General features: G+C 39.7%; 1 protein-coding gene across 2 annotated transcripts in view; it reads right to left on the bottom strand.

The window, feature by feature from the left end:
• The window catches only part of LYRM4 (LYR motif containing 4), a 143,192-nt gene that overhangs the window by 86,205 nt on the left and 31,634 nt on the right, over window positions 1–25,353 (bottom strand). The window contains exon 2 of one of the 2 annotated variants that reach the window (XM_081295225.1): window positions 22,345–22,465. In XM_081295225.1, coding sequence (XP_081151351.1) covers window positions 22,345–22,465 — 121 coding nt within the window. The remainder of the gene's footprint in view (window positions 1–22,344; window positions 22,466–25,353) is intronic. The other variant, XM_081295224.1, reaches the window with a different exon arrangement.

Raw genomic sequence — 25,353 nt, 5'->3', positions numbered from 1 at the left:
AGTAGTTAGGTCAAAGTCAACCTTCTAATGTCATACGGATTATTCTGACATTCTAAAGACACATATTATAATAATTAAAACTATAGATACTAGCAGTGTTTACAAGAATGTGCCAAAATTAGAACTCTTATGCTCTGCTGGTGATTACATAAAATGTTGCATCGTTTTGAAAAATAATCTGATGGCTCCTCAAAAAGTAAAAAGGTAGTCATCACATGACCTGACAATTATACTCCAGAAACGTGTACATAAGTGTTTCATGGCAACAGCATTCATTACAGCAAACAAGCAGAAACACCCCAAAAGTTTATCATGTGATGACAGGCAAATGAAATTCAGTATATACACACTGTGGAATATTACTTGGCATTAAAAAGGAATCAAGTACTGACACACATTAGAACACAGATGAAACTTGAAAACACTGCACTAAGTTAAAGAAGCCAGTTACAAACAAATTCCATTTATATGCAATGTCCAGAAAAGGTAAATCCATATATAGAGAAAGTTGCTGATGGTTGGCGCGAGAGAGTGAAGAGCAGACTGGGGAGAAATGGGGAGTCCCTGCTATGGGTATGATGTTTCCTTCTGGGGTAATGAAAATGCTCTAAAATTGATTGTAATGATGGATGCATAACTATAAGAATCATTGAACTGTGTACTTTAAATTGGAAATTTTTATAATATATAAATTATGTCTCAATAAAGCCATTATTAAAATTGTGAAATACATGTTCCTGTGAAATTCACACAGTATTGTTCTTCTATCCCCAGCCTGGAATTGTCACAGAGATTTTCTTCAAAGTGCTAGACATTGAGTTGTTCTGGACTTGGAAAAAATCAGAGAAGGTAATTACTAGACTATTTTCTAAAGAAAAGGTTGTTGCACTGGTCTGGCCAACCCATCCAATTAAGCTCCAGACATAGAGTTCCTTTGAAGGCTAGGACATTTGGCTCAGTACACTAGTATTTGTCATAGGGGTGACTCCCCCCAACCATCACTCTGTTCTGCTTCTACAGGGCTCCTGCTCCCGAGACAATCTGAGGCTTGATGCTCAGAACAGGCTGTGCTGCTCAAGTCTGCTGACAGTTCCAGAACAGACCAGTATGGAGCATACTTATAACAGTCTTGAACAGATTTTACAAGTATCTTTCCTGGTGTATAACTAAAAATCAATCTTCTTTTCTCCCCATACATTCCCCTGGAAAAGAGAAAAGTATGTGACTCCCTTGATAATTTCACCTGCACTTGGAATCTGGCTTGGGAAAATTCTTGCTAGCAAGAGACAGAATACTGTGGATGTTCTTGTTGCCAGTTCTTCCGTGACAAGCCTGTGCTCAGAAATACAGGATGAACAAGCTACACTTTGCACAGGGCAACCCACTGTTGCACTAAAAAATACCTTCCAAAGGACTTTAAATAATTTCTCCTTGGGATGAAACTCCATTCTTGAGGACATGTCTGTGCCATTCTTTTTTAAAAAAATTTTTTTGTAGTCGTAGGTGGATACAATACCCATGAGCCATAACCCTAGCCCCTCTCTGCTATTCTTTCCACACTAAATGTAAATTCGACCTGGCTATTAAGAATGCTGTTTTGCAATATCATCCTGAATCCCAAAGAGGGTCACTGGGAGTCTGCACTCTATCCTGATGAGCACATGGTTATCAAAATTTAATTAATTTATAAGAGAATTTATACACTGATCTCTGTAAAAGTACAACAGAGTAAAAAGAATCACTGGAACAAAAGTTTAGTTTAGAGAGATTCAGAGATCAGGAATGGTCATCACAAGAATCAAAGACAACCAGCCCACAGAATGGCTCTGGAAGGCATGTACTTTGTTGTGCAGAGCTGATGATGGGCTCAGTGTACCCAGTAGGGCTCCTTCACAGCTTATGTAAATTACAGGTTCTCAACTGTGGCTGCTTCCTGTAATCACCTGGGGAGCTTCAGAAATATTGATGCCTGAGTCCCACTCCCAGAGATTAAAATTCAATTGGTCTAGAGTAGCCTGGTTACTGGGATTTGTAAAAGCATCCCAGGTGGTGCTAAAGTAGAGTCAAGGTTGAGAATTGCCAGCATAAGGTGAAATGTTTTGTCTTTTGAAAATCTTACTAAAGTTCAGGTAGGCTTTGGTCCTCCCACTAAGACAGTGAAAAAGTCCAGTTGTATAGGACCTGAAGTATCTGAGAGTAAATGAGTTCAACACAGATTTTTGACATGGCATGCACTGGTCCTCACTTAGTTTATTCTTGCTTCCAAGGAAAGGGGACAGCAATCAGGCAAGCCCTGGTCCTGCATGCTGAAGGGTCCAGTAGTGTAGGTGTGTGGGTGGGCCTCTTTCCTGTGCAGGCCCAAACTTTAGATCCCTGACCATGGCCTGGATATGAACTAAAGCCTCTAACTGACATCAACTGTGAGTTGAATTGCTCATGCCACAAACTCTCTTCCTTCTGAGTTGGTCATTTGCTGTGGACATAATCCTCTTTGCAGTCTCTGCTCAGCTCTGGGGCTGACCTTCCAGCTTACTTCTTACTCTGTGCTGCTCTAGAAAGAACATTCTGTCTTTCCCATCCCACTAGTAGCAACCCTCTGAAGCTCTGGGAGTCACTGTACCTCATTTCTTTGTGTGTTCCTAAGGACCCAAGACGTGGAGACCGGGCAGTCAGGAGTCATGGAGCTGTGGGCACCTTCCTCGGAAATCTGTTCTTTGACTGAGGAAGTCACTGGCTCTCGGTTGAAAGTGATTAGCCAAGGTTAGAAAGTATACCTAATTCAAATTTATATGAAATTCTTTCTATTAAAGTGCAATTAAAGCATCTTACTATGAGGCAACATGGCAAGGTGATGGTGTCCACAGCTCAAATTTTGGCATTGATCTTTAGTTCCTGTTGAGTCTCTAGCTTAACCCCTCTGAGCTGATTTCTAAGCTTTCCTGAGCCTCAGTTTCCCTATCTGTAAAATGAGAAGGGCCTGCAAAATTATCATACATGAAATGATCCAGGCCTGCTGCACCTGATGTAGAGCAGGTGATTAATGAAAAGTTAATCCCTCTGTGTCCATAGTCAGGTAGTAGCCATAGGCAGAATTCATTTTTGTAGGCTCTTAATCAACTTCTAATTTAATTTTCTATTTAAACCTGAATTTTTATAATCAATTTCTGACATTTCTGAAGTCACACAAATAGGGTTCTTCTATAGGTAAAGGTGAGTAAATTACATTGTGTTGAGGTCTGTTTATTCCACTTATATTCTGTGAAGCTCCAGGGATGAACTGAGTGGCAAGGGGTGTCTGGTTGAATACTCAGTACATGGTTTTTCAACTTGCCTCTGATACTCTACTCATCGTGGGCAGGCTGATATAACTTAACTTCCAAACTCCCTGTGGCAACATCTAGGAGGAATATGAACTTTGTATGCCATCCAAACAGGCTGCTGAAAGATGATTTGGGCACTGAAAGAAGGGCCACACAGTCTGACTCAGCAAATTGTATATTTCATTCAGATCTTTGGGCAACAATTACTTGCCAAAACAGGTCTTTCCAAAGTGGCCTTGGCCACCTCATCCTCCTATTTCTCCCCAGTTTTCCCAAGAAAATATGAGCAGATTATGTGTTAGTCAGCCTTCTGTTACTCCTAGGTCAGATACTCAACTTAAAAAGAAAAAAAGGTTTATTCTAGTTCTCAATTTTGGAAGTCTTGTTTTAAGGTTGTTGACTTGTTGCTTTTGGGCCTGTATTAGAGGAAAAACTGCTCACTCAAACAAGAAGGAAAAAAGAAAAAGAGAAGGGGACAGGGTCCCACAATCCACTTTGGGGACATTCCCTTGGTGAATTAACTTCTTCCCATTAGGCCTTGCCTCTTAAAGGTCTCGCCACCTCCCAACAGCACCAAACTGAGGATTGAGCCTTGAACACGTGGGCCTGTGGGGTCAATCAAGACCCAAAATAAAGCAGATTGACATAAATTTGTAAGCATGTCATAGCTGCCAATTGTCTCCAAAGAGAGCATTATTATAATTAGTTATGGTTCTAATTATTGTTCTATGGTATGAATAGAATGTTGTTAGCTTAAGACTTTTCCTTTTGCTGATAAAGGTTATTCTTAGATACAATAAATGACAATGAGCTACTACAAAGAAATTCAAGTATGTATAATTCAGTCTTTTGAAATTACAGCATGAAATTTACCTGGAAAAGTTTTCTAAGCACTATCAGTATATAGGGCACTGTGATAAGTATGGGGACAGATAGGACAGTCCCTTGTCCAAGGAGACAAGGACATACAACCCTAATAAACCAACAAGTCAGACAAGAAACTCTCATTATTTGTCTACCTCTGTGGAGGCACGTGTTTAAACATATGCACATGAAACCTGTCCTTCATCTACCAGTTGAAAACAAGTTCCTCAAACACAGACTATTAGCTTCTTCCCACACTGCCTGGTACAGTCTGCTCTCTGTATCCATGGATTCCCCCATCTGTGGATTCAAACAACTGTGGATCAAAAACATTAAAAGAAAAAGAAAAAAAAGGAGATTTGTTCTGAAAAGGTCAGAATTTCTTGTTGTTATTCCCTAAACAATATATCTGACAACTACTAAAGTAGCATTTTCATTGTATTAGGTATAATATAGAGATGATTTAAAGTGTACAAGAGAAAGTGTAGAGTCATATGCAAATAATACACCATTTCAGATAAGGGACTTGAGCATCCAGTGTTTGGTATCCTTGGCAGGTGGCCATGTCACAGAACCATCCCTGGCAATACCAAGGGACCACTGTTAACATGTTCCTGGGGACATTCTGTGTTGTCTAGGAATGTAGACACAAGCAGAATTTCATCCAAGCTCTGATAAGGCACACACTGTTGATCAGATTAGTCTATAGACATGAGGAGGTGAAAAGACAACTGTGGAATCAGGTCTGTCCACCTGTACTGTCTGCTGTTTTGAATAGCTGCTTATGAGGACCATTAATGGCTCCTTGTCTTGCCTCCTCATCACCTGAACTTGAGGATGCCTTGATGAACTTGATGAAGGCATCCCTAGTTTTTACTTCCAACCACCAGTTTCTCTACCTGCTGAGATTATTTTCCTATAGCCTTTCCTTCATTTTATTGCTTAGCTGTCTGCAATCTAATGAGAATATTTAAAATAAGAAAGATTATGTGGACTGAATTTCTGCTTGGCCCTCCCAATTGTACTTGATGGATACACTTTTATCAGCATGTGATAAATATTTCATAGTGAAACTGTTACCTGGAATTTAATCTTCATAGATCCTCTTTAAGTACCAAAGAGCACTTGGCAAAGTTGGACCTATATCACATCAAGTGTCCTATGTGGAAAGCTTGCAGCTCAGCAGGACAACTATGCAGTACAGAGAAGAATCACCAAAAAACACACTGGCAGCGGCTCCCAACCTGCACATGTAGAGGTCTGAGACTAAACTGGGAACATCTCCATAAGATTGACTTTAGCACTTGAGTTTTAGAAAGATGTACTGAAACAACAGTTTGCAGTACGGACAAAGCTGTGACTGTCTTTCACTTACAGAAAACTTACCAGGGTGCGTCACAACCACAGCCATCCATTCTCCCTCCCATCCCTACACAGTGCACAATTATGCCCAATTTACAGAATAGGAAAGTGAGTTCCACACGGTTATTTGACTAAAATCATGAAGAACTAGAAACTACAGTTTGACCCTAGTCCTATCTTTCCTGCTTCCCAGTGGGATATGACAAAATACAAAGAAAGAGTTCCACAGGCTCATTGCATCTGGTTGGAATTCACCTCACATCACGTCTGCTTTTCAGTTTATTCAGGTTATGAGGGGGGGGGTCAATACATTAATTCTAGGAGACGTCCACAGCTTCCTTTCTGGTACCTGAAATGGCTACTTCTTGAGGATAACACTACAGCTTTGCTGTTTTTAGAGGGTGCTGATAGACACAATCTCACTTGGTGTTCACAAAAATACTAAGTGGACCTTTCCCCCCACATTCTTGCCAACATTTATTGTCATCTGTATTCTTTTTTTTTTTTTTTTGTCATCTGTATTCTTGATAATTGCCATTCTGACTGGAGATGAACTCTTAGTGTAGTTTTAATTTGCATTTCTCTAATTCCTAGTGATGTTGAACATTTTTTCATGTTTATTGACCATTTGTATTTCTTCTGTGAAGTTGCATGGCCACCCAAACTTCCCAGAGCAGCTTTACAGCTGTTCCTAAATCCACAGGGTTTCAAATGGCAGCCCTCTCCCTTCCCCTCCCCCACTTTTGCCCTATCCAAAGTTCCTCTATTCCTCCCATGCTCCCCTGTGTCCCCATTATGGACTAGCATCCACATATCAGAGAAAACATTCAGCATTTGTTTTTTGTAGTTGGCTCACTTTACTTAGCATTGTATCCTCCAACTCCATCCATTTACCTGAAAATGCCATGATTTTATTCTCTTTTAATGCTGAGTAATATTCCATTGTGTATACATACCATATTTTCTTTATCCATAATACATCTATTGAAGGGCATCTAAGTTGGTTCCACAATCTAGTGATTGTGAATTGTGCTGCTATAAACATTGATGTGGCTGCATCACTGTAGAACGCTGTTTTTAAGTCCTTTGGGATAAACTGAGAAGTGGGATAGATGTGTTGAATGATGGTTCCATTCTAAGTTTTCTAAGGAATCTCCATACTGCTTTCCAGATTGGCTGCACCAATTTGCAGTCCCACCAGCAATGTATGAGTGTGCCCTTACCCCACATCCTCACTAACACTTATTGTTGTTTGTCTTCATAATAGTTGCCAATCTGACTGGAGGGAGATGAAATCTCAGAGTAGTTTTGATTTGCATTTCTCTAATTGCTAGAGATGTTGAACATTGTTTCCTATATTTATTAATTGTATATCATCTTCTGAGAAGTGTCTGCTCAGTCCTTGGCCCATTTATTGGTTGGGTTATTTGTTTTTTTTTTTTTTTTTTGAGTTCAGTTTTTCGAGTTCTTTATATATTCTAGAGATTAGTGCTCTAGCTGATGTGCATGTGGTAAAACTTTGTTCCCATACTGTAGACTCTCTATTCGCCTCATTGATTGTTTCTTTTGCTGAGAAGAAGCTTTTTAGTTTGAAATCCATCCCATTTCTAGATTCTTGATTTTATTTATTGTGCTTTGGGAGTCTTGTTAAGGAATTTGGGGCCTAATCCAATGTAAAAAAGATTTGGGCTTACTTTTTCCTGTATTAGGCACAGGGTTTCTGGTCTAATTTCTAGGTCCTTGATCCACTTTTGAGTTGAGTTTTGTGCATGGTGAGAGATAGGGGTTTATGTTCATTTTGCTGCATATGGATTTCCAGTTTTCTCAGCACCATTTGTTGAAGAGGCTATCTTTTCTCCAAGGTATGTTTTCAACCTTTGTCAAAAATGAGATAATTGCATTAATGTGGGTTTGTCTCTGTGTCTTCTACTCTGTACTCATACACTGCTGGTGGGACTGCAAATTGGTGCAACCAATCTGGAAAGCAGTATGGAGATTCCTCAGAAAACTTGGAATGGAACCACCTTTTGACCCAGTTATCCCACTCCTCAGCATATACCCAAAGGACTTAAAATAAGCATACTATAGTGACGTGGCTACATCAATGTTCATGGCAGCTCAGTTTATAATAGCTAAGCTATGGAACCAACCTAGGTGCCCTTCAACAGATGAATGGATAAAGAAAATGTGGTACATATACGAAATGGAATATCACTCAGCTATAAAGAAGAATGAAATTATGGCATTTGCAGGTAAATGGATAGAACTGGAGATTATCATGCTAAGTGAAATAAGCCAATACCAAAAAAACCAAAGGCTGAATGTTCTCTCTGATATGTGGATGGTGACTCACAATAGGCTGGAGGGAGGGAGGGAGGAGTGAAGGTTCACCAGATTGGACAAGGGGGAGTAGGGGGAAGAAAGAGGGCATGGGAATGGGACAGTAGAATGATTCAAACATAACTTTCCTATGTTCATGTATGAATACATGACAGTGTAACTCTACATCAGGTACCACCACAAGAATGGGAAGTTATACCCCATGTATGATATGTCAAAATGCATTCTACTATCCTGAATAACTAAAAGGGACAAATAAAAAAGAGTAGTGGTCCATAGTACAGCAACTTTCACACCTTAGAATACTGTGAACAGAAGGGATGAGGGTTCTGCTCACAGGGCAAGCCACAGCCTCAACTAGAACCAGCCCTGAGCTCCAGTTCGACCCTCTGTTTTCTGTGCCTTCCCACCTAGCAGTAATAGAGTGGTCACTTCAACTGAGGCACTGGGAAGCCATGGCAAATGAGAAAACAGCCTTGTCTTTCCAGAAGCTGATACACTAAGGGCAAGGATGAGTTAGAAAACAACATGATAAATGCTATACAGTGAAGTCACATTTGATTGCTTCGGTGACCCAGAAAATGAAAAAACTTCACCAGGCAAGAAAGGGGGAGGAAAGGAACTGAAGGCCTTTTTCTAAGGAGTTGGTGAATAGAGAAACGGGTTCACTGGTGTGCAGTGTCCCTCATAGAGTGCTAGGTCGAATGGGTATGGAAGGTCCAGCCTGCAAGGGTCCTGTAGTCAGTTGAAGAAAGGCTCATAGTCATTAAGCAACTGGCAAAGGCTGGGCATACAGTGTGAATGCCATGGAACAGGCTGTACATGGTCCAGAAACTGATGGGTGGAAGCCACTTCCTTAATGGTTTCCTAAACTGCCCAGGATGGAAGCGTGGCCATTGTTTTGGAGGAAAACAAATGGACTGAGTTTCAAAAATTATATCCGTAGGAAAAATAACATTGTGAAAAACATGAGCAGCCATGTACTTTAAATAACAGCAAAATACCAGTTTGGCTCTGCTAATAGAAGCCGATTCAAAGCCCCATTCTTTCTCAGAGGCTCCGCTGGATCTTGGGGAAGGAAAGCTCATTAGTAAATGAGCAATCTACGCCCTGTCACCTGAAGGAGAGGGCAGCCCCTGCTTCACAGCCCCCAGACTCCCTGAAGTCACCATGATCCTTGTAACATTCTTGCCCTCACTGAGTGTTAAAAGCATTCACAAAGTGTAGCCAAAGGCTTTTTTCGACTAGGCCTTGCTGCTGAGGCTGACTGTGAAAAACCCACATTATATAACTTGGCATTACGTAACCCAGCTACTCCCCCAAGTGCAACAACAAATTGCCTGTGAACCTGAGCAGTCAGAGATAGAAGTGGCCAGTGACAGAGCTCACCCTTCACCAACACTGCCAGGCATATTTAAGAAGCATTATTATTCACTTTCAGAATTGGAGAACATCAGGCCTGAAAAGGACCTTTGAGGTCCATGGAGCAAACTTCTCCTGACCCATAGGAAGAAGCTGCCATGTTGGCTGGCAGCCAGTGAATGAGTACTTTTTGAGCCTGTCTGGCATGCCCACGTCCGTGTAGGCAGTTCCGGAAAGCCTTGACTTATATGCAAAATAGAATAACCTGCTGACAGACACCCAAGTCCAATCTCAGAAGGCAGTGGATACAGTGCATTCAAGAAACAATTCCTGTCTGTTAGAGATCCCACTAGAATCGATGTGCCCAATTCCTTACTTTTTACAGGTGAGGCCTAGAGGGCCATGGAGTTCCTGGCTGCTGCTAATCTGTGGTGGGTTTTGAAGGAAAATCCTTATGACCTGTGGGTTGCTGCTACTTTCACTCCACTGAGGAGGTGAGATGGGTGGGAGTGGAGGGAGAGAAGTATTTCTTGGGCTTTGTGAAGTGAAAATGCTGAGAAATGGAAAATACTTTAAATATTGATTTAATTCTATGCTGGCATTATTTGATAAAACTAAGATCACAATAGAATTTTTAGAGTTCTTTCATTATTCATAACTGACCAATCTAGGAAATGACAGTCTTAATTACCAGACTGGGGAAGACAAAAAAATTTTGAAGCTTCACTTGCCAATGGTATTTCAATAACATACCAAGTACAAAATTAACTTAGGAATGGTAGGGCCGGGGGTACAGCTCAGTGGCATGATGCTTGTATAGCATGCACGAAACCCCAGGTTTGATTCCCAGCCCTGCAGGTTGGGGTGGAGGGATGGTATTCCTTTGCCTTTAGTAGTAGACCTCAGTGACGATGATTTTAGAAACATCATATATCAGAACCAAGCACGGAGAGCTCCTGAAAAGTGTTTAAATTGAGGTACATCTTGCTCAAAATCTTTTTTCTTTTTTCACCTACCATTCCTATTACATCTGAGGGGCAAAATGCAAACAAACAAGCAGAAAAAGAATAAAAAAACACACACAGCTTTTTACACTGAGAGATGTATAAAGAAGAAAAATCTTCCCAAATATCATGAAGGAAACTCTGCTGCGCAGGTATACAGGTGAAAATCTATCCAGTCCAAACAGAAAATTCAACTGTAGACACCAAGTGCTCAGGAAATTAGTCCACCTCCTCATGTACACTCTGGCAATGGAGGTCACTGCCTCCACACCATCTCTAAGGACCCAGGGCTGAAGCACAAATTAAGATAAACAAGGGGAGCCCCTTTTACCGCCTTCCAAAATATGTGACACTGCTCCTTTGTCTCTGCATAAGCGTGACTGGAGTCAACTCCGATTACTTGAAAGGACAAGCCAAGCAACGGGGCATCAAAAGGTTTCCACTGAAAGGTACTCGGTGACAGCCTGTCAGGAAAAGCACAATTGGAGCTGCAGCCTTCAGATCTATGGGGAGATTCTGAGCAAAGACTTCTTAAACAAGGTGGCTGAACTTTAAGATTTTCCGAGCGTGGTTTTATTTTCTCTTGATGGCAAGAGTTTTTTGAGAAAGGATGAAGGAGCATGGCCTCTAGAAATCACACTATTCATGAGCCTGCAGAGGGTAAGCTGCTACCTCTATTAAGAGTTCTAAATGAACACTCAGAAAAAAGAAACGCTCATCTTGCCGCCTGCTCTCATCTTCAGCCTCCTGTTTGCCTCTGTCAAGATGAGGCCACCCAGAGTGTGAACCTGCTTCTGAGAGCGGCTCACAAGTGAGAATAGATGCGGGCCCACCATTCTCCTAATTGTGCATCCTTGGAGAATTCCTCAAACATGCCTCATCTGATTCCTCACTTAGAAAATGAGGATAATAGTGTCTTTCTCATAAGGCTGCTGTTAGAGAAACTGAGTGTGCAGTACAGCGTCTGTGCACAGACAGGATACAAGGAAGAAACACTGACATCTTTCATTGCCACCACTGCCATCACCATCCTCCTCCTCAACAATAAAACTATGCCTCATGGATATGGTGAATTAGGCATATAAGCAAATCACTTGGCTCATGAGGAAAAGCTGAGATCAACACTTCTGCAGATTCTTTCCTAGGAAACCAATGAGCTTTTGGTGCCAGAGGTGATAATATCTAGGTGTTGAAGGTATAGCTCAAAGACAGGGCTTGCCTAGCATGAGCAAGGCCCTGGGTTCAATTCTGAGCACCCCCCAAAATAAAAATAAATAAGTAAATGCAGTAATATCTGTTTCTAGTGTGCTTCAGAATAAACCAGTTCTTTACAGCTTTCCAGAAAAAATGTCTGTCGTGATGAAATGGCAGACTGACAAATTTCATAATAAAAATTCCCCAATGAAACCCTTGCAAAAATGTTCTATACAGAGTATCACTGTAACTTTCTTCATGATCTCTGCTGTACATGGAAATACAGTAAAAAAGTTTTGTAGCCAGATGCAGTAGTGCATGCCTATAATCCCAGTAATCCAGGCCAAGGCAGGAGGATAGCAAGTTTGAGGCTAGCCTCAGCAACTTAGTGAGATCCTCAACAAGTCAGCAAGATTTTTTTTTTTTTTTAATATTTATTTTTTAGTTCTCGGCGGACACAACATCTTTGTTGGTATGTGGTGCTGAGGATCGAACCCGGGCCGCACGCATGCCAGGCGAGCGCGCTACCGCTTGAGCCACATCCCCAGCCCAAGCAGCAAGATCTTGTCTCAAAATATAAACAGGGTGGGGGTTTGGGGCTGGGGTTACAGCTCAGTGGTAGAGTGCTCGAGTTCCACACATGAGGCACTGGGGTTGATCTTCAGCACCACATACAAAACAAATAAATTAATAAAAATAAAGGTATTGTGTCCCATTTACAATTAAAAAAATTATTAAAAGAAAAAAAAAGGGGGGGCTGGGTGTGTAACTCAGTGGAAATGCACCCATGGTGGGTTCAATCTCTAGTACCAAAAAAAAAAAAAAAGAGTATTTTGTATATGAAATATACAGATGTAAAGATTGGTATCTTCTAGAAAAGAAATAGAAACTTGTTTTATGCACAACCTTGGAGGAAATAAACAAATTTAATAGACGATTTCCAATCAAATGAGAAGTATCCTTTCTACAGAATTACCAACTGTAGAAATGCTGTTACCCTACATTTCAGTATTGAGAGGAAGGGAATTAAATTCCAGTATGAAGAGGTCTTTTCAGAGCTGCAGTGGAACTACATATTGAACAGACTAAAAAAATGAATGTCAGCCTGGGTGCGGTGGCACATACCTGCAATCCAAGTGACTCAGGAGGCTGAGGCATGAAGACTGAAAATTCAAGGCTAGCCTCAGCAACTTAGTGAGATTTTGTCTCAAAACAAAACAAAAGGGGTGAGAATGTAGCTCAGCAGTAGAGCACCCCTGGGTTCAACCCCCAGTATGATAATAATAATAGCAACAACAACAACAATAACAGTAATAATAATAATTTTTAAATATAAAAAACCATACCCCCCTCAAAAAAACAAAACAAAAAACAAACAAACAAACAAACAAAAAAACCCAAAAAACCCAAAGGTCACACACAGGCCAAGCTATGCCAACCAAACAAGCATTCTCAATGCTCTGCTTCCTTAAAAATTTTGAGAGAGGGCTAGGAGATTTTTTTATTATTATTGAAAAACTCCATATATAGAAAAGACATAGACTCAATTATGGGGCAACTCAGGCCTTGAGGATTTTTATTGAAGTCCAAGACAGATTTACATCTCTTCTGCCTCTAATTGTTTACTATTACCTCTTAAATACGTAGACTGGTCCTTTGGTTTAATCTTAGTTGATCTATGCAGGCACAGAGGAGAATGCTGCTAAGACTGGCTTCTAAACTCTGTTTCTGGTCTATTAGATGAGACAGTAAAAGGGATCTAGAACCTAGAAAAGCCAAAATGAGAAAAAACTTCTACAAGGTTCTTGTAGAACTCTCAATTCCATCCCAATCCTGCCTCCCAAGAGCTTATCAAGTCAATTTATAATTACATGGCACAGAGTAGGTATTCAAAAAATCTCAAGGGAAAGGTATCACGGGTATGAAACTGCAAGACACACAATGTCTTTGACTGATTTAGTGAAGTGTGTTGAAGGTTGCTCAGAAGTCAGCCAGGGAACAGGGAGAAGTTCAACTAAGAAGAAATGAGTACTAGCATTCACATGGGGCCCAGGAAAGCATTTTAATCTTTCTCTTGCCTGTAAGTTATCACATTACTGTTCTTCAACTACTATTCATTTTGAGAAGAAAATGCTCTGATCAGAGATCTGCTCTAGTACTGGTAACATATTGTCTACCAGGAATGAAGAAGGCTAACAGAGGAAGTGCCAGGAACACGAGAGAAATAATGCAATTTCTTGAATTTCCTGGTAGTTGAAGTGTTGTACTAAGACAAATTTTTGGAATCTATGATAGTATAAATGCTGGCATACAACTTTGCTCATCTATAATAGCCAAAACCCTATATAGTTAAGTTCTTGGTAAAATATGGTCAAGAAAAACTGGGCACAGAGTAATTTATTTGAAAAGCATCAGTAGTTTCTGCAAAGAGAAGAAAAAGGGGACAAATATTTATGAGAATGTCGAACCCCAGATTTTAGAACTGGAAGTAGCTTTAAAAATTAGAGTATAACCCTTTGACTTTTCCCAACAAGAAAACTGAAGACTCACTCATAAAAATTCACTAGTTCAAGCTTCAAAAGACTTAAGTCTCCTATCCTCAAATACTAGTACACGAAGCATCTAATTTTATTTTTTTTCCCCTCTTGGTACTGGGAATTGAAACTGCAGATGCTTTTACTACTAAGTTACCTCCACTTTTAAAATTTGGCTTATCCTCATTGGACTGAATTCACTGTAATTTCAGATCCCAGTGCTGAATAATCAAATGGCTAATCTGCTTTGTTTAAAAATTTTTTTTGTGCATTATAGTTATATGTAATAGAAGGGTTCCTTTTGACATACTCATAAATGCATTTATCAAGAGTTTTCACCATTTCAATCCCCAATACTGCCCTCTTCCCTTGCCCTGGTCCCCTTCCTCTACTCTATTGATCCTCCTTCTACTTGCTTATTACATCATAGTTATATATAAAATTGGAATGCATTGGGTGTGTTTATCATGCATCTAGTATAATTTGGTTAACTTCATTCCCCAGTTCTTCCCCTTTCCCTCCCCTTTGGCCCCTTTTTTACTCTACTGATCTCCCTTTTATTTTTGCAAGATCCCCTTAATTTCATTCTGTTTCTAGCTTCCACATTTGAGAGAAAGAAATTCAACCCTTGACTTTAAGTCTGGATTATTTCACTGAGCATGCTCCCTAGTCCTTTTATTTTGAGACAGAGTCTCAACTAAGTTTCTGAAGCTAGGCTTGAATTTTTCATCCTCTTGCCTCAACCTACTGAGTTGCTGGAATTACAGGCATGTACCACATCTAGCTAGGGATATTTTTAGCTGTGAAAAAAATCATACAGATTTCATCATCTCAGTCATTGGTCTTTTCTTTTTTTACTGATACATTATAATTATACACAATCCTGGGATACATTATGCCATATTTATATGCACATGTAATTTAATCAATATGATTTGCCATCACTTTCCTTTTCCTTCTTCTCCTTCCTCCCCCATGTACTTATTCCATTCTTCTGATCTGCATTATATCACAATTAATTAGTGCACTATAATTATACTGTATTTCACCACATAATAGTCACCATGGCATAATTGTTGCATCCTGTTTGCTCAGTCCAAAAATTGGTTTATAACCTTTATTGCATAATTTGTCACATGATATAATTCTGTTCCTCATGTTGCTTAAAAGGTAACCAGAATATGAATGTATTCATCAGTGGCATGTGGATGTGCATTTGTCTTCTAGGGCACTGTGAACTACAGCCTAGAATTCTCAAGGTATGTGCACTGTGTGTATATTTCTGAAAGCTGACTGGTGAGGTTTTATTGCAGCACTGCAGTACTAACAGTAACATCTCTCTCTCTCTCTCTCTTTTTTTTCTTAGAACATATCTCTTATGAATGGTGCTGAAGCTGGCACATCAGATAAAGAAAATAACAATAGTAGTGCAAAATCAACACAGAAGATTAAATTTTGTTAAGTCCATAATTTGCAACACTCTAGTAAATTTTATCAAATGTAATATTTCATTTATAATGCACAAACCAGTAACAACTAATGTGTTAACTCTTTTTTTTTTTTTTTTTCCAGACTGGGAAAATGTTGTTTTAACCACCACAAGGAAATGATGTTCATATTCAGACTATTCAATCTGAATGTATATTCAGGCATATTCTGCATATTCTGATATTATACCAGTTTAGCAATGAATAATTTTTAAATAATATTGGCACAGTTCTTTTTTTGTTCTGAAGCTTCACATAATGGCCTCACCCCACTTTTTCGTAATATAGTTTGGCATAAAATCTGTGATGATTGTGTTATGAAATGTGGTATAAAAAGGTGGGAGACGTTGTGCAGTCTGTACATGGACAAGCTAATGTGTTCCCCAGTACGTGCCCAGGCCCTCGCCTTCTATCCCCTTCTTCTACTCTGCTGATCTCCCTTCTATTTTTTTTTCTTTCTTTCTAATCTTAACCATTTTTAATACTGTTATATATATTCACATTTTTGTGAAACAAATCTCTAGAACTTTTCCATCTTCTGAAACTGAAATTCTGTATCCTCTGAGTAACTTCCCCTTTCCCTCCAGTCCCTGGTAACCATCCTTCTACTTTCCGCTTGTATGAATCTGACAACTTTGGATACCTCATCTAAGTGGAACCATACAGGATTCATCCTTTTGTATTTGGCTTATTTCACTTAGCATAATGCCCTCAAGGTTCATTTGTGGTTAGCATGTAACAAGATCTCTTTCGTTTTTAAGTTGAGTGATATTTCACTTTAAGTATGGAACACATCTTGTTTAAAAGACATGTGGGGTGCTTCTACCTTTTGTGAAGAGCATATAATTATTTCATGTGTTTTAGGTGCCGTAACATAGAAATTAACTTTCCTTTATATTCCATCAAAACAATGGCCAAATATATTTTGGAAATGTCCCCAAACTATCAAAATGGTACTTACGTTAAATGTATGCATGTGGAGAGAGAGTGCACTCTCTATTTTCCCTACAGGACCTAAAATAAACATACATTTTCCCAGGTTGTTTGAAAAGGATAAGAACAGTGGGGAACACAGCACTTTTGACAGGCTTTAACCACCATCTATGGTACTGAAGTGGGTACTACAGTGACTGATGGGGCTAGAAGGAGGTCACTGTTCACCAGCTTCTCATTTCACAGCAGCATATTCAGAGAACTACTGGTGGACCCTTCTCTTGAATGGTCTTTTAAAGACTAACTATAAAACACCAAATAAAAGTAAAAACACATATGGTTTCAGAGACTCTCACCTATCACCACTGAAAATACCAATAAACTGGACAAATGATTTTGCTTTTAGCTGTCTACAAAAATAATTAAGCATAAGCTGAGAAACACTGAAATGGTTCAGCTCACACATACGCAAACTCATTTTAACAAAAATCTTTGTCATGCGGGGTGCAGTGGCGCACACATGAAATCCCAGCCATGTGAAGGCAGGAGGTTTCCAAGTTTAACAAAGGACTAGGGACAAACTCAGTGGTACAGCACCCCTAGGTTCAATCCACAGTACAAAAACGAAAACAAAACAAAACAAAAATCCATGATACATGTAATAATATCCACCCCATCCCCCGTATTTTTAATGGCTGTACTGCTTTTGATCGCTTACAACTACAGGTTCATAATTCTGAACCTAATACCTCCTTGAGTTGCTTAATTACAGAAAGCACTAGCTTCAGAATAACCACTGCAGTAGAAAATAGTGACCACTGGAAAACTAGTGACGATTGTTATCATGCCAAAACTCTGGCACAGAATCAGAACATAACCAGTTTCTCTTCCCACTGTATAATCACAAAATTGCAACAATAACAATATATTTCTTCATCCAAATACTTGGGTAAGAGAGAACCTTGTTTTGCAGGATACAGTCCTTTCTATTTTCTATCAAACACATATCTTAGTAGCCTCTTGTCCTTGGTAGTGTAATCAAATATTATTTGGATATAAACAGTGCTAAATTCACTAGCCTACATAATGGCCAGGAACCTTTTCATACAGAAGATTTTTTCTTTTCTAAAGTTTATGGATTCACTTGGCTGACCAAAATATGAAAATGGTCTATGAAGTACACTCTGTCCACCTCTGGCACACAAAACAACTTCGGTTACCCTAGGTTTGCTTCTATATGAGAACCTGGAAGAACTGAAGGGTCATTTCACTTTTATGACCCCTAGTGGCATCAGATAACTATAAATGCACTTAAACTTTGCACAGTTATGTTACATGCTGCAGTTGTTCTGAAGGCAGAGGAGCAAGGTATTAGCACAAGGGAAGTAGTGACACAAAACAAGGTACACTATGGTGGTTAAAAAACCAAGAAGTGTTAAAAACAAAAACAAAACAAACAAGCAAAAAACCCAAAGAAAAGTGGCAAACTGCAGGGCTGTAATGAATTGGGGTGATTAACTCAACTCACAGCAATTCTAACTAATGTCTGTAAACAGAAGGAATACTCCTAGACAATGAAGCTGAACAAAGGATAAAGACAAGATCTGGCTGGCTTCCTTGCTTCTCTGTCCGATGTGGAAGACCTACAAAGCCTTGCTTCCTGTCTCAGGGAGACACCAACTAGACTGCCTAGACTGCTCAAGATCTATTTGCCCAACCACACACAGCCAAGTTACTGTCTGTCCTCATTTGGCCCATATACAAAAGGGCTCCCAACCTTTCTGATCACAGCTGGAGAACAGATAAGGAATCTAGGTTTAGCAGGGGCTAGTCCAGAATTTGCTTTCAGCAGAGGGGAAAACCCATAAATGCTGACGGGGTCAGCCTGTTTTTCCAGAACCATTTTTTTTTTTTTTTTTTTGGTGGAAATAGTAGCAGCTTATGGAAAGGTAGAAGAATGTCTCCACTGGTCTACTGGGATATGATGCATGTAACTGGAAGAGATTTGCTACTGACATATCAGACTGTAATGTCCAAGAACATCAAGGAAAGAACAAGTACATGTTTGGTCCTAAGTATGGAGAAAAGCAAAAGAAGGCCGACTTGCTCGCTAGGAAAGAAAACCAGCTAGCCATATCGTGAAATGAGAGTAATTTTTAGGAGCTGCGCAAAGGCTCACAAGAAATACTGATGCTATCTAGAACTCCTCAGGGCAGCCGATGCAGACTTACCATCTTGCACACTGGGGATATGAAGGAAGCATGAATGACCTTTGAGGAGAGATTAAGCTCCATTGATGAGGTTCTTAAATATCTTGGGGAAAAAAAATGGGAGGATGGCTTAAGAATAACTTTATCCTTCAACTTTTACTAACTTAGGAACTTGTGACCTTGAACTTCCGAATCTGCTCCAAGGAATTAGAAGATTTGAGCTCTTGTGGCATCCATTTTTCCTGAACCTGAACTTCTCTACCCAGAAAGCCAGAAGAATGTTTTTGTTCAGACTTCTTTAAAAACAGCAAAAATTACCAGGCATGGTGGTACATATCTATAATCCCATTATTTGGGGGGCTGAGGCAAGAGAATTGCAAATTCAAGGACAGCTTGTGCAATGTACAGAGACCCTGATTCAAAAGAAATGTGGATGTAGCTCAGTGGCAGTATAGTGCCCCTGGGTTCAAGCTCCAGTACCATAAAAAACAAAAACAACAAACCCAAAACAAAACAAAAACTACACCACTGTGCCAGGTTATGGTGGTTTCACACACCAGAGATGAGTCAAGGGACTGAAGAAGCTGTACTTTAAAGCACAAGGAGAAAGCAAAGAGGGCAGTTTCAGTACAGAAGATGGAGGATTTCCGACTACTGCTTTGATGATGTAGGAGTGTGGTAGCTGGACAGTGGCTGCTGGTTTCCTATTTACAGAAATGTAAAGCTGGGATTGGTCCAAATGCTCCAGCAGAGGAGGGGCTTGAAAGGAAGAAAATCACAGCTCCTGAAGGTGATAGGTCAGGAGCCTCAAGAGATTTCCGTTTCCCTGTCAGTTTATTCCTCCAGGAGGGACTAAGTGGCCAAAAAGACACCAGGACTTTGGTGGCCCAGCCCCTCTGACTGAAGTATATGACCTCAGGACAACACTGCCTGTACTCCCTTGAGCATCCAGCACTCTGCAGTTCTAGAGATTGTAGAGTAATCATAGCAAATACTTGCAAAGTGTACTAGGTGCCACCAATATCATTTTAGGGCTTTTCATACATTAACCTATTTGATCCTTACCACAATTCCCTATCCTTATTTGTATTTTTTATTAGGCACTAAGAAATCAAATATTTTGCTCAAGGTCAAATAGCTGAGTCAGGACTGGAATACAAGCCTCACAGCACAAGTTTTTGCTCACCAGATCCTTAGATCCCTTCCTTATACCTGCTACTGTCTCATGGGGAAGGGAGAAAATGGATAAGGCAACGAGCAGTAGTGTTTTAGGTACAGATAAGTGCTGTTAGGAAAAGTGATGCAGGGCACGAGAGGGCAGCTGTTTAATTAAGATAGTGTGGTCAGGGAGAGCCAGGCAAGAGTCTCGGGAGCATCTCCTTCAGGTGAAGAACCTCTGAAGGAGGTTGAGAAGGGATGAGCTGGGTGTGCACCAGGGCCAACAAGAAGTTAATGGACACTGTGTGAGGGAGGGAGAGAGACCAGAGTAACGCAGGGCCTCAGAAGATTTCACAAAGAGTTCAGTTTTTCTTGTCAAGGTGCTATGAAGCCCCTAAAGGGGCCGAGCAGGAGAATGAAGTGATCGGATTCTATTATTATTTTTTTAAAGATCATTCTCACTATTTATGAACAGAACACAGCAGGGGAAACAGTGAAGCAAGTTAGAAGATAACTACAGAAGTCAGCAGCAAGGACGTTAAACAACATACCTTTGCCTTTGGTCCAGCTCGCAGTGAGGTGTCTCAGGAAATCTACCATATCCCATACACTAACTGTGGTAAAATTTGCAGTTACAAGACTTGACGTGAATGGGAAGTGAGTAGAAAACTACCCACCAGCTGAAGTCTAACTGGCTAAGTAGTTCTCCCATAGAATGAGGGCTTCCATGAGAAAGTGGTACCTCCCTCCTAGAAGGTCACTCTGGAAACCCTGGGCCTGCAAGTTAGGCAGTGTACATTCCTCTATCAGGAAGGTGCAGTCGCCCCGATGTCCTGGGGAGGGCACCCTCACTCTACTCACTCTCTAGCTGCTGCAACAATGTTTCCATCTGTTTTCAGTGTGGATTCACTGGGGATGTTGGATGATGGCCACAGTCTTTTCCCCCCCCCCCCACCCCAGTGATGGGGATAGAACCAGGGTTTCCTGCATGCTGAGGCAAATGCTACCACTGGGCTATAACTCTTTTTGTTTGTTTGTTTGTTTGTTTTGAAAGAAAAAGAAAGCTTTTCAAACCAAAAAATGACACAGACAATTAGACATAACACAAGAAATGGTGGCACAGATTATTTACAGGCCCCCTTTTCTAAGCAGTTTATATTCTAAGTAATTTTAGACTAAAGATAAAACCAGTCTGTTTTGGAAATGCTTGCCAATTTCTACACAGAGAAAGTGCCAAAGAACTGAATCTTTCTGAGTTTATGTAAAATAGAGACTCAGGCTGCTTGTTTTCCTAAATTTTACTGCTAAAGGATCCCATGAAATTGAACTGCTGGTGACTGGAAAATACCATCGTTCTAGAGTTTTCCATTGGCGTCTCACTTAATGCCATTCTCAAAGTACACATAAATGTGCAGATCAGTCTTTTTCTAACTACCCTATTATCTTATCATGCTTTTAGTTAATGATCATTTCCCATACTTGTTTGAATGTGGCAAAGTTATTCCAATGCTAGATAACTGCAGACATCAAGGAGGACTACCAGAATCTGAAATGTTATTCCAGAAGGGATTGATCCATTATGAAGCCAACAGAACCATACTTAATCTTGTCATAAAATGAAAACTATAGTTTTTAACTCTTGCTCATTTGAATTCTATTTTGAGTTATGCATGAAGAAGGGTCAAGGAAAGGGAAGAGTCTGATGAAACGTCAGCCAAACACTTCCTAAAACACTAGCAGAACTTAAGAAAATGGTAACCTGTTCCCCCGTACACTGTATAAACACATTTACCACAAGTAAGAGAGAAGTAGGGGTGAAAATGAAGAGATTTATGGTGTGACTATTGCTAAATTAAAGAAAAACAGTGAAAAGGGCAATTTTATTACAGGTTGAGAAAACCAATCAATAGAAGGCTACTTTAACCTTTGACACTCTAATAGTTCTTGAGAAGACAGGCTACCATAAGTGCTCCACCCACCTCATTAACTTTTCTAAAAAAGCAATCCCTGCAAGTTGATCCCTGGATCTTGTACAAAATGAAAACAAAAACACCTTCCAGGGTCTTTTATGGGGTCTGCACCCCCACCAGCTGTGCTCCATACCTTGTGCACCTGCAGATGCACCTTCCATCTGGCAACGTAATTCAGGTTCATCATCCATTCTATTCATCATGAATTATAAAGATAAATACTAGAAAAGGAGATGTTTATACCCTGACATAAGTTCACATATATATCTATAATATATCTTACAAGGACTTTTAATTTTAAAAAAGTTATTATATTGAAATTTATCACACTTCCAACGTTTAGTTTATGAGAGTTTAGTTTTCCAGAAGGACGCAGTCCCTGAAAATTTTGAAAAGATAATGCTTTTATTTTGTCCTTGAATTCAATAATATGATAGCTCGTTTTTCTGTGCCTGTATTAGAAAAAAAGAGGACAGAAAAAAAAAAAAAGACAAGTTTCATGATACTGCAGTGTAAATCATAAACCTGAAAGTAGTGATGTCCAATCAAGGGGGAAATGTCAGAGCTGAAGGCTTTTAATGAAAACAGTATACTGAACCATCTTACCTGTCGACGAATTATTTCAAGGTCTCTTTTGGCTTTATTCACTAGGTTTTGAATTTCTACAGGATCCTTTACATTTTTATTTTCTCTGAAGGCATCTCTTATCCTCCTGACAGCATACATTCTAAATGAATTAAGAGAAAAAAAAAAAAAAACCAGAAGAAGAAAAGTTGTCAGTATGTCTGAGGATGTTTAAATTTAAAAGCTTTCCTCTAGAATTAAGTGTCCAATATTCCCCTATAGATAATTCACTTTGATGTTTGCTCATGGGAGAGGTCAATGTATTACTATTTGGGATGATTAAGCAAATGAATTTTGGAAAATAAATCTACCCTAAAGAAGTCACATACAAATGGCAAACTGCTACATAAATGCTCTTTAGACTACTGGCTCTTTAGAGTTATTCACGATTGGCTTCCCTCCATTAACATGGATAATTGAACCTTTATTTTACAGAGACAAACCAAGAATTCAGAGGTTAAATGATGCACTGTGTGTTTGTATGCTGAGTATGCTGAGCTAGTGATCAGCTTTCCCAATCCCTGATCCCTTTTTTGGCCTCTACTTTTCTTTTTGTAACCTAAAATGTAAGGCTGCAATCCATATCAGGATCCTACCCCAGCTGAAAGTGAAGGATTATGCCAAAAAGGCCTTTCTTCACGAGAGGTCCTCTATCTGCACAAACATATCTCCCACCCCCAGCCAGATAAACCTAGACAGACTTGAGTTTGTATGTTTAGTCCAGCTCCTGCTATTCACATCAGCTTGGGAAAGCTTCTTAACATAAGGCCATGTTTCCTCATCTGCCAGAGACACATAATACTGCTCAGTACAGCTAGGAGGATTAAGCATTATTATGTGAGACTGGATTTTGGCAAAAAGCCTGGAACCTAGAAAGACTCAATAACTGAAAGCCATTCTGATTACTATTCTAGTTATACCTTAATGCAATTAGTATTTCCCTCTCCTCATGTATGGCCTCACCTTTGTCTCGTATCTTTAGGGGCACACCAGAGTGTGTGTTCAGAAAGTAGAGTGCTCTTGATAGTTAGCCAGAGAAGAATCAACGGTCTTAATCAGACTCTCAGAGAACCACAGCCTTAACCCCTATGTACTCCCCATCTACTTTGAATTGGAAGACAAGGGACTAAGGAAAAGCAGCCTGAGTTGCACACACCAGACATTGTTTCCATCTCAAACCACTCTTGATTTTTAGCTTTCAGAACCAGGAAAAGAATATGTGCGTTACCACTGGTAATATTCAGCAATAAAAGAATGTAAATAGATGCAAAGAAAGGCGAAAAAGTAAATATCAAAGTCTCTGGGGGATTGAAGGTGAGGTCTAGGAGATGCATATACACTGGGAAATCTTATTTTAGAGAATACAAAGTTTGTTTAGACACATTTTTCTTTTTCTTTTTTAAATATCTCTATAATATTTTTAGATGTAGATGCGCACAATGCCTTTTATTTTTATTTATATATTTTTACATGATGACTGAACCCAGTGCCTCACATATATGAGATGAGCGCTCTACTGCTGAGCTACAACCCCAGGCCTAGACACATTTTTCTAAAAAATAAATTTTATACTAACAATGTAAATGAGCTGTGCACATGGCATGGACTTGTAATCCCAGCAGCTTGGGAGACTGAGGCAAGACCACAAGTTTAAAGCTAGCTTCCGCAACTTAGCTAGTCCCTAAGCACTTGCTGAGAACCTGTCTCAAAATAAAAAATAAGGGGCTGGGGCTATGGCTCAGTGGTAGAGCGCTTGCCAACCACATATGAAGCACTGGGTTCCATCCTCAGCAACACATAAAAATACATTAAAAATAATAATAAAAAGGACTGGAGCTGTGGCTCAGTGGTACAGTGTCCCTGGATTCAATCTCCAGTACCAAAAACAAACAAACAAAAAACCAAGACACAAATGGCAGGTTTTTTTTTTTTTTTTTTAAACCCATTTAAAAGTGAGAGTAAAGCTAAACCTTGTTACAATAGGAACCACAAAGAAGAAAGGCAGTTTAGGAACTTGCACTTTCAAAATGGAAGATACCATTGAAACTCTGATCTTAACCCCTTGATAACCAGCTAGAGAATTTGTAAAGAAGCTCCTAAATGTTCAGTATTGATCTCAGGGGCTACTATGATTGGAAAGGGAATCCACATAATACTGGCTGCTAAACAACAATGGAAAACCTTACTAGTTGAATATTATTAAATAAGAGAGTCCTGTCATGTGGAGCTTCTAATCTAACAACATTCTAGTTTGGTCTAATAAGGAGGTTAACGGCCAATTTCTGAAGCCCTTTCTTGCATAGCGTAATTTAACACAGTATCTCTTCTTCCTCACACCTACACTCTTCAAAAGAAATTTCTTTTTTATGATGATGGAAGTGGAAAAAGGGACAAAATAATTCAATACTAACATTGTGATTCACATGGAACATTGTTTTTATAACATAAGTTCACCTCTGGGGGTCATCCTTTTATTCCCCTTAGGGAACCCAGGGCCTCGTACATACCAAGTACACACCCCAGCCCTTTTTCCCTTGTTTTAATTATTTATTCTGGATGCTGCATGGGTTTTTGGTAAAATATGGGTAATGGCAGTCATCACTACACTCATTTTTCAAGAAGCTAGTGATTAGTTCAGAATAGGTAAAAAGAAAAGAAGCATCCCAAGGAATAGAAAAACAAGCTCTCCAAAGGCCAAGAAAATCGGAAAATAGCTTAAGACTCTCACAATTTAAACCAAATGATGTCAGAGTTCAGAATTTAGTGCTGTGACCAGCACGGCTGAACTAGCAGGTTCTGATGAGGGGGTGATGGGAGATTGAAAGAATAGTCTTATGTACACAGATCTTGAAGATAAACAGCTGGGATTGGGTGGAGCACTGCTCTCTGTTGGAGAAGCAGGTCTGAAGACTTACACCAGCAATCTTTATTATATACATGTCTTTAATCAAGATTAAAGACTATGTAAGTATTAATCTTTGCATTCATGAA

The sequence above is a fragment of the Spermophilus citellus genome (genome assembly GCF_964194105.1).
Source record: "Spermophilus citellus genome assembly, chromosome: 5".
NCBI classification, from domain to species: Eukaryota; Metazoa; Chordata; class Mammalia; order Rodentia; family Sciuridae; genus Spermophilus; species Spermophilus citellus.
The sequence above is the reverse complement of the archived record's forward strand: the minus strand, read 5'-3'. Positions and strand labels throughout refer to the sequence as shown.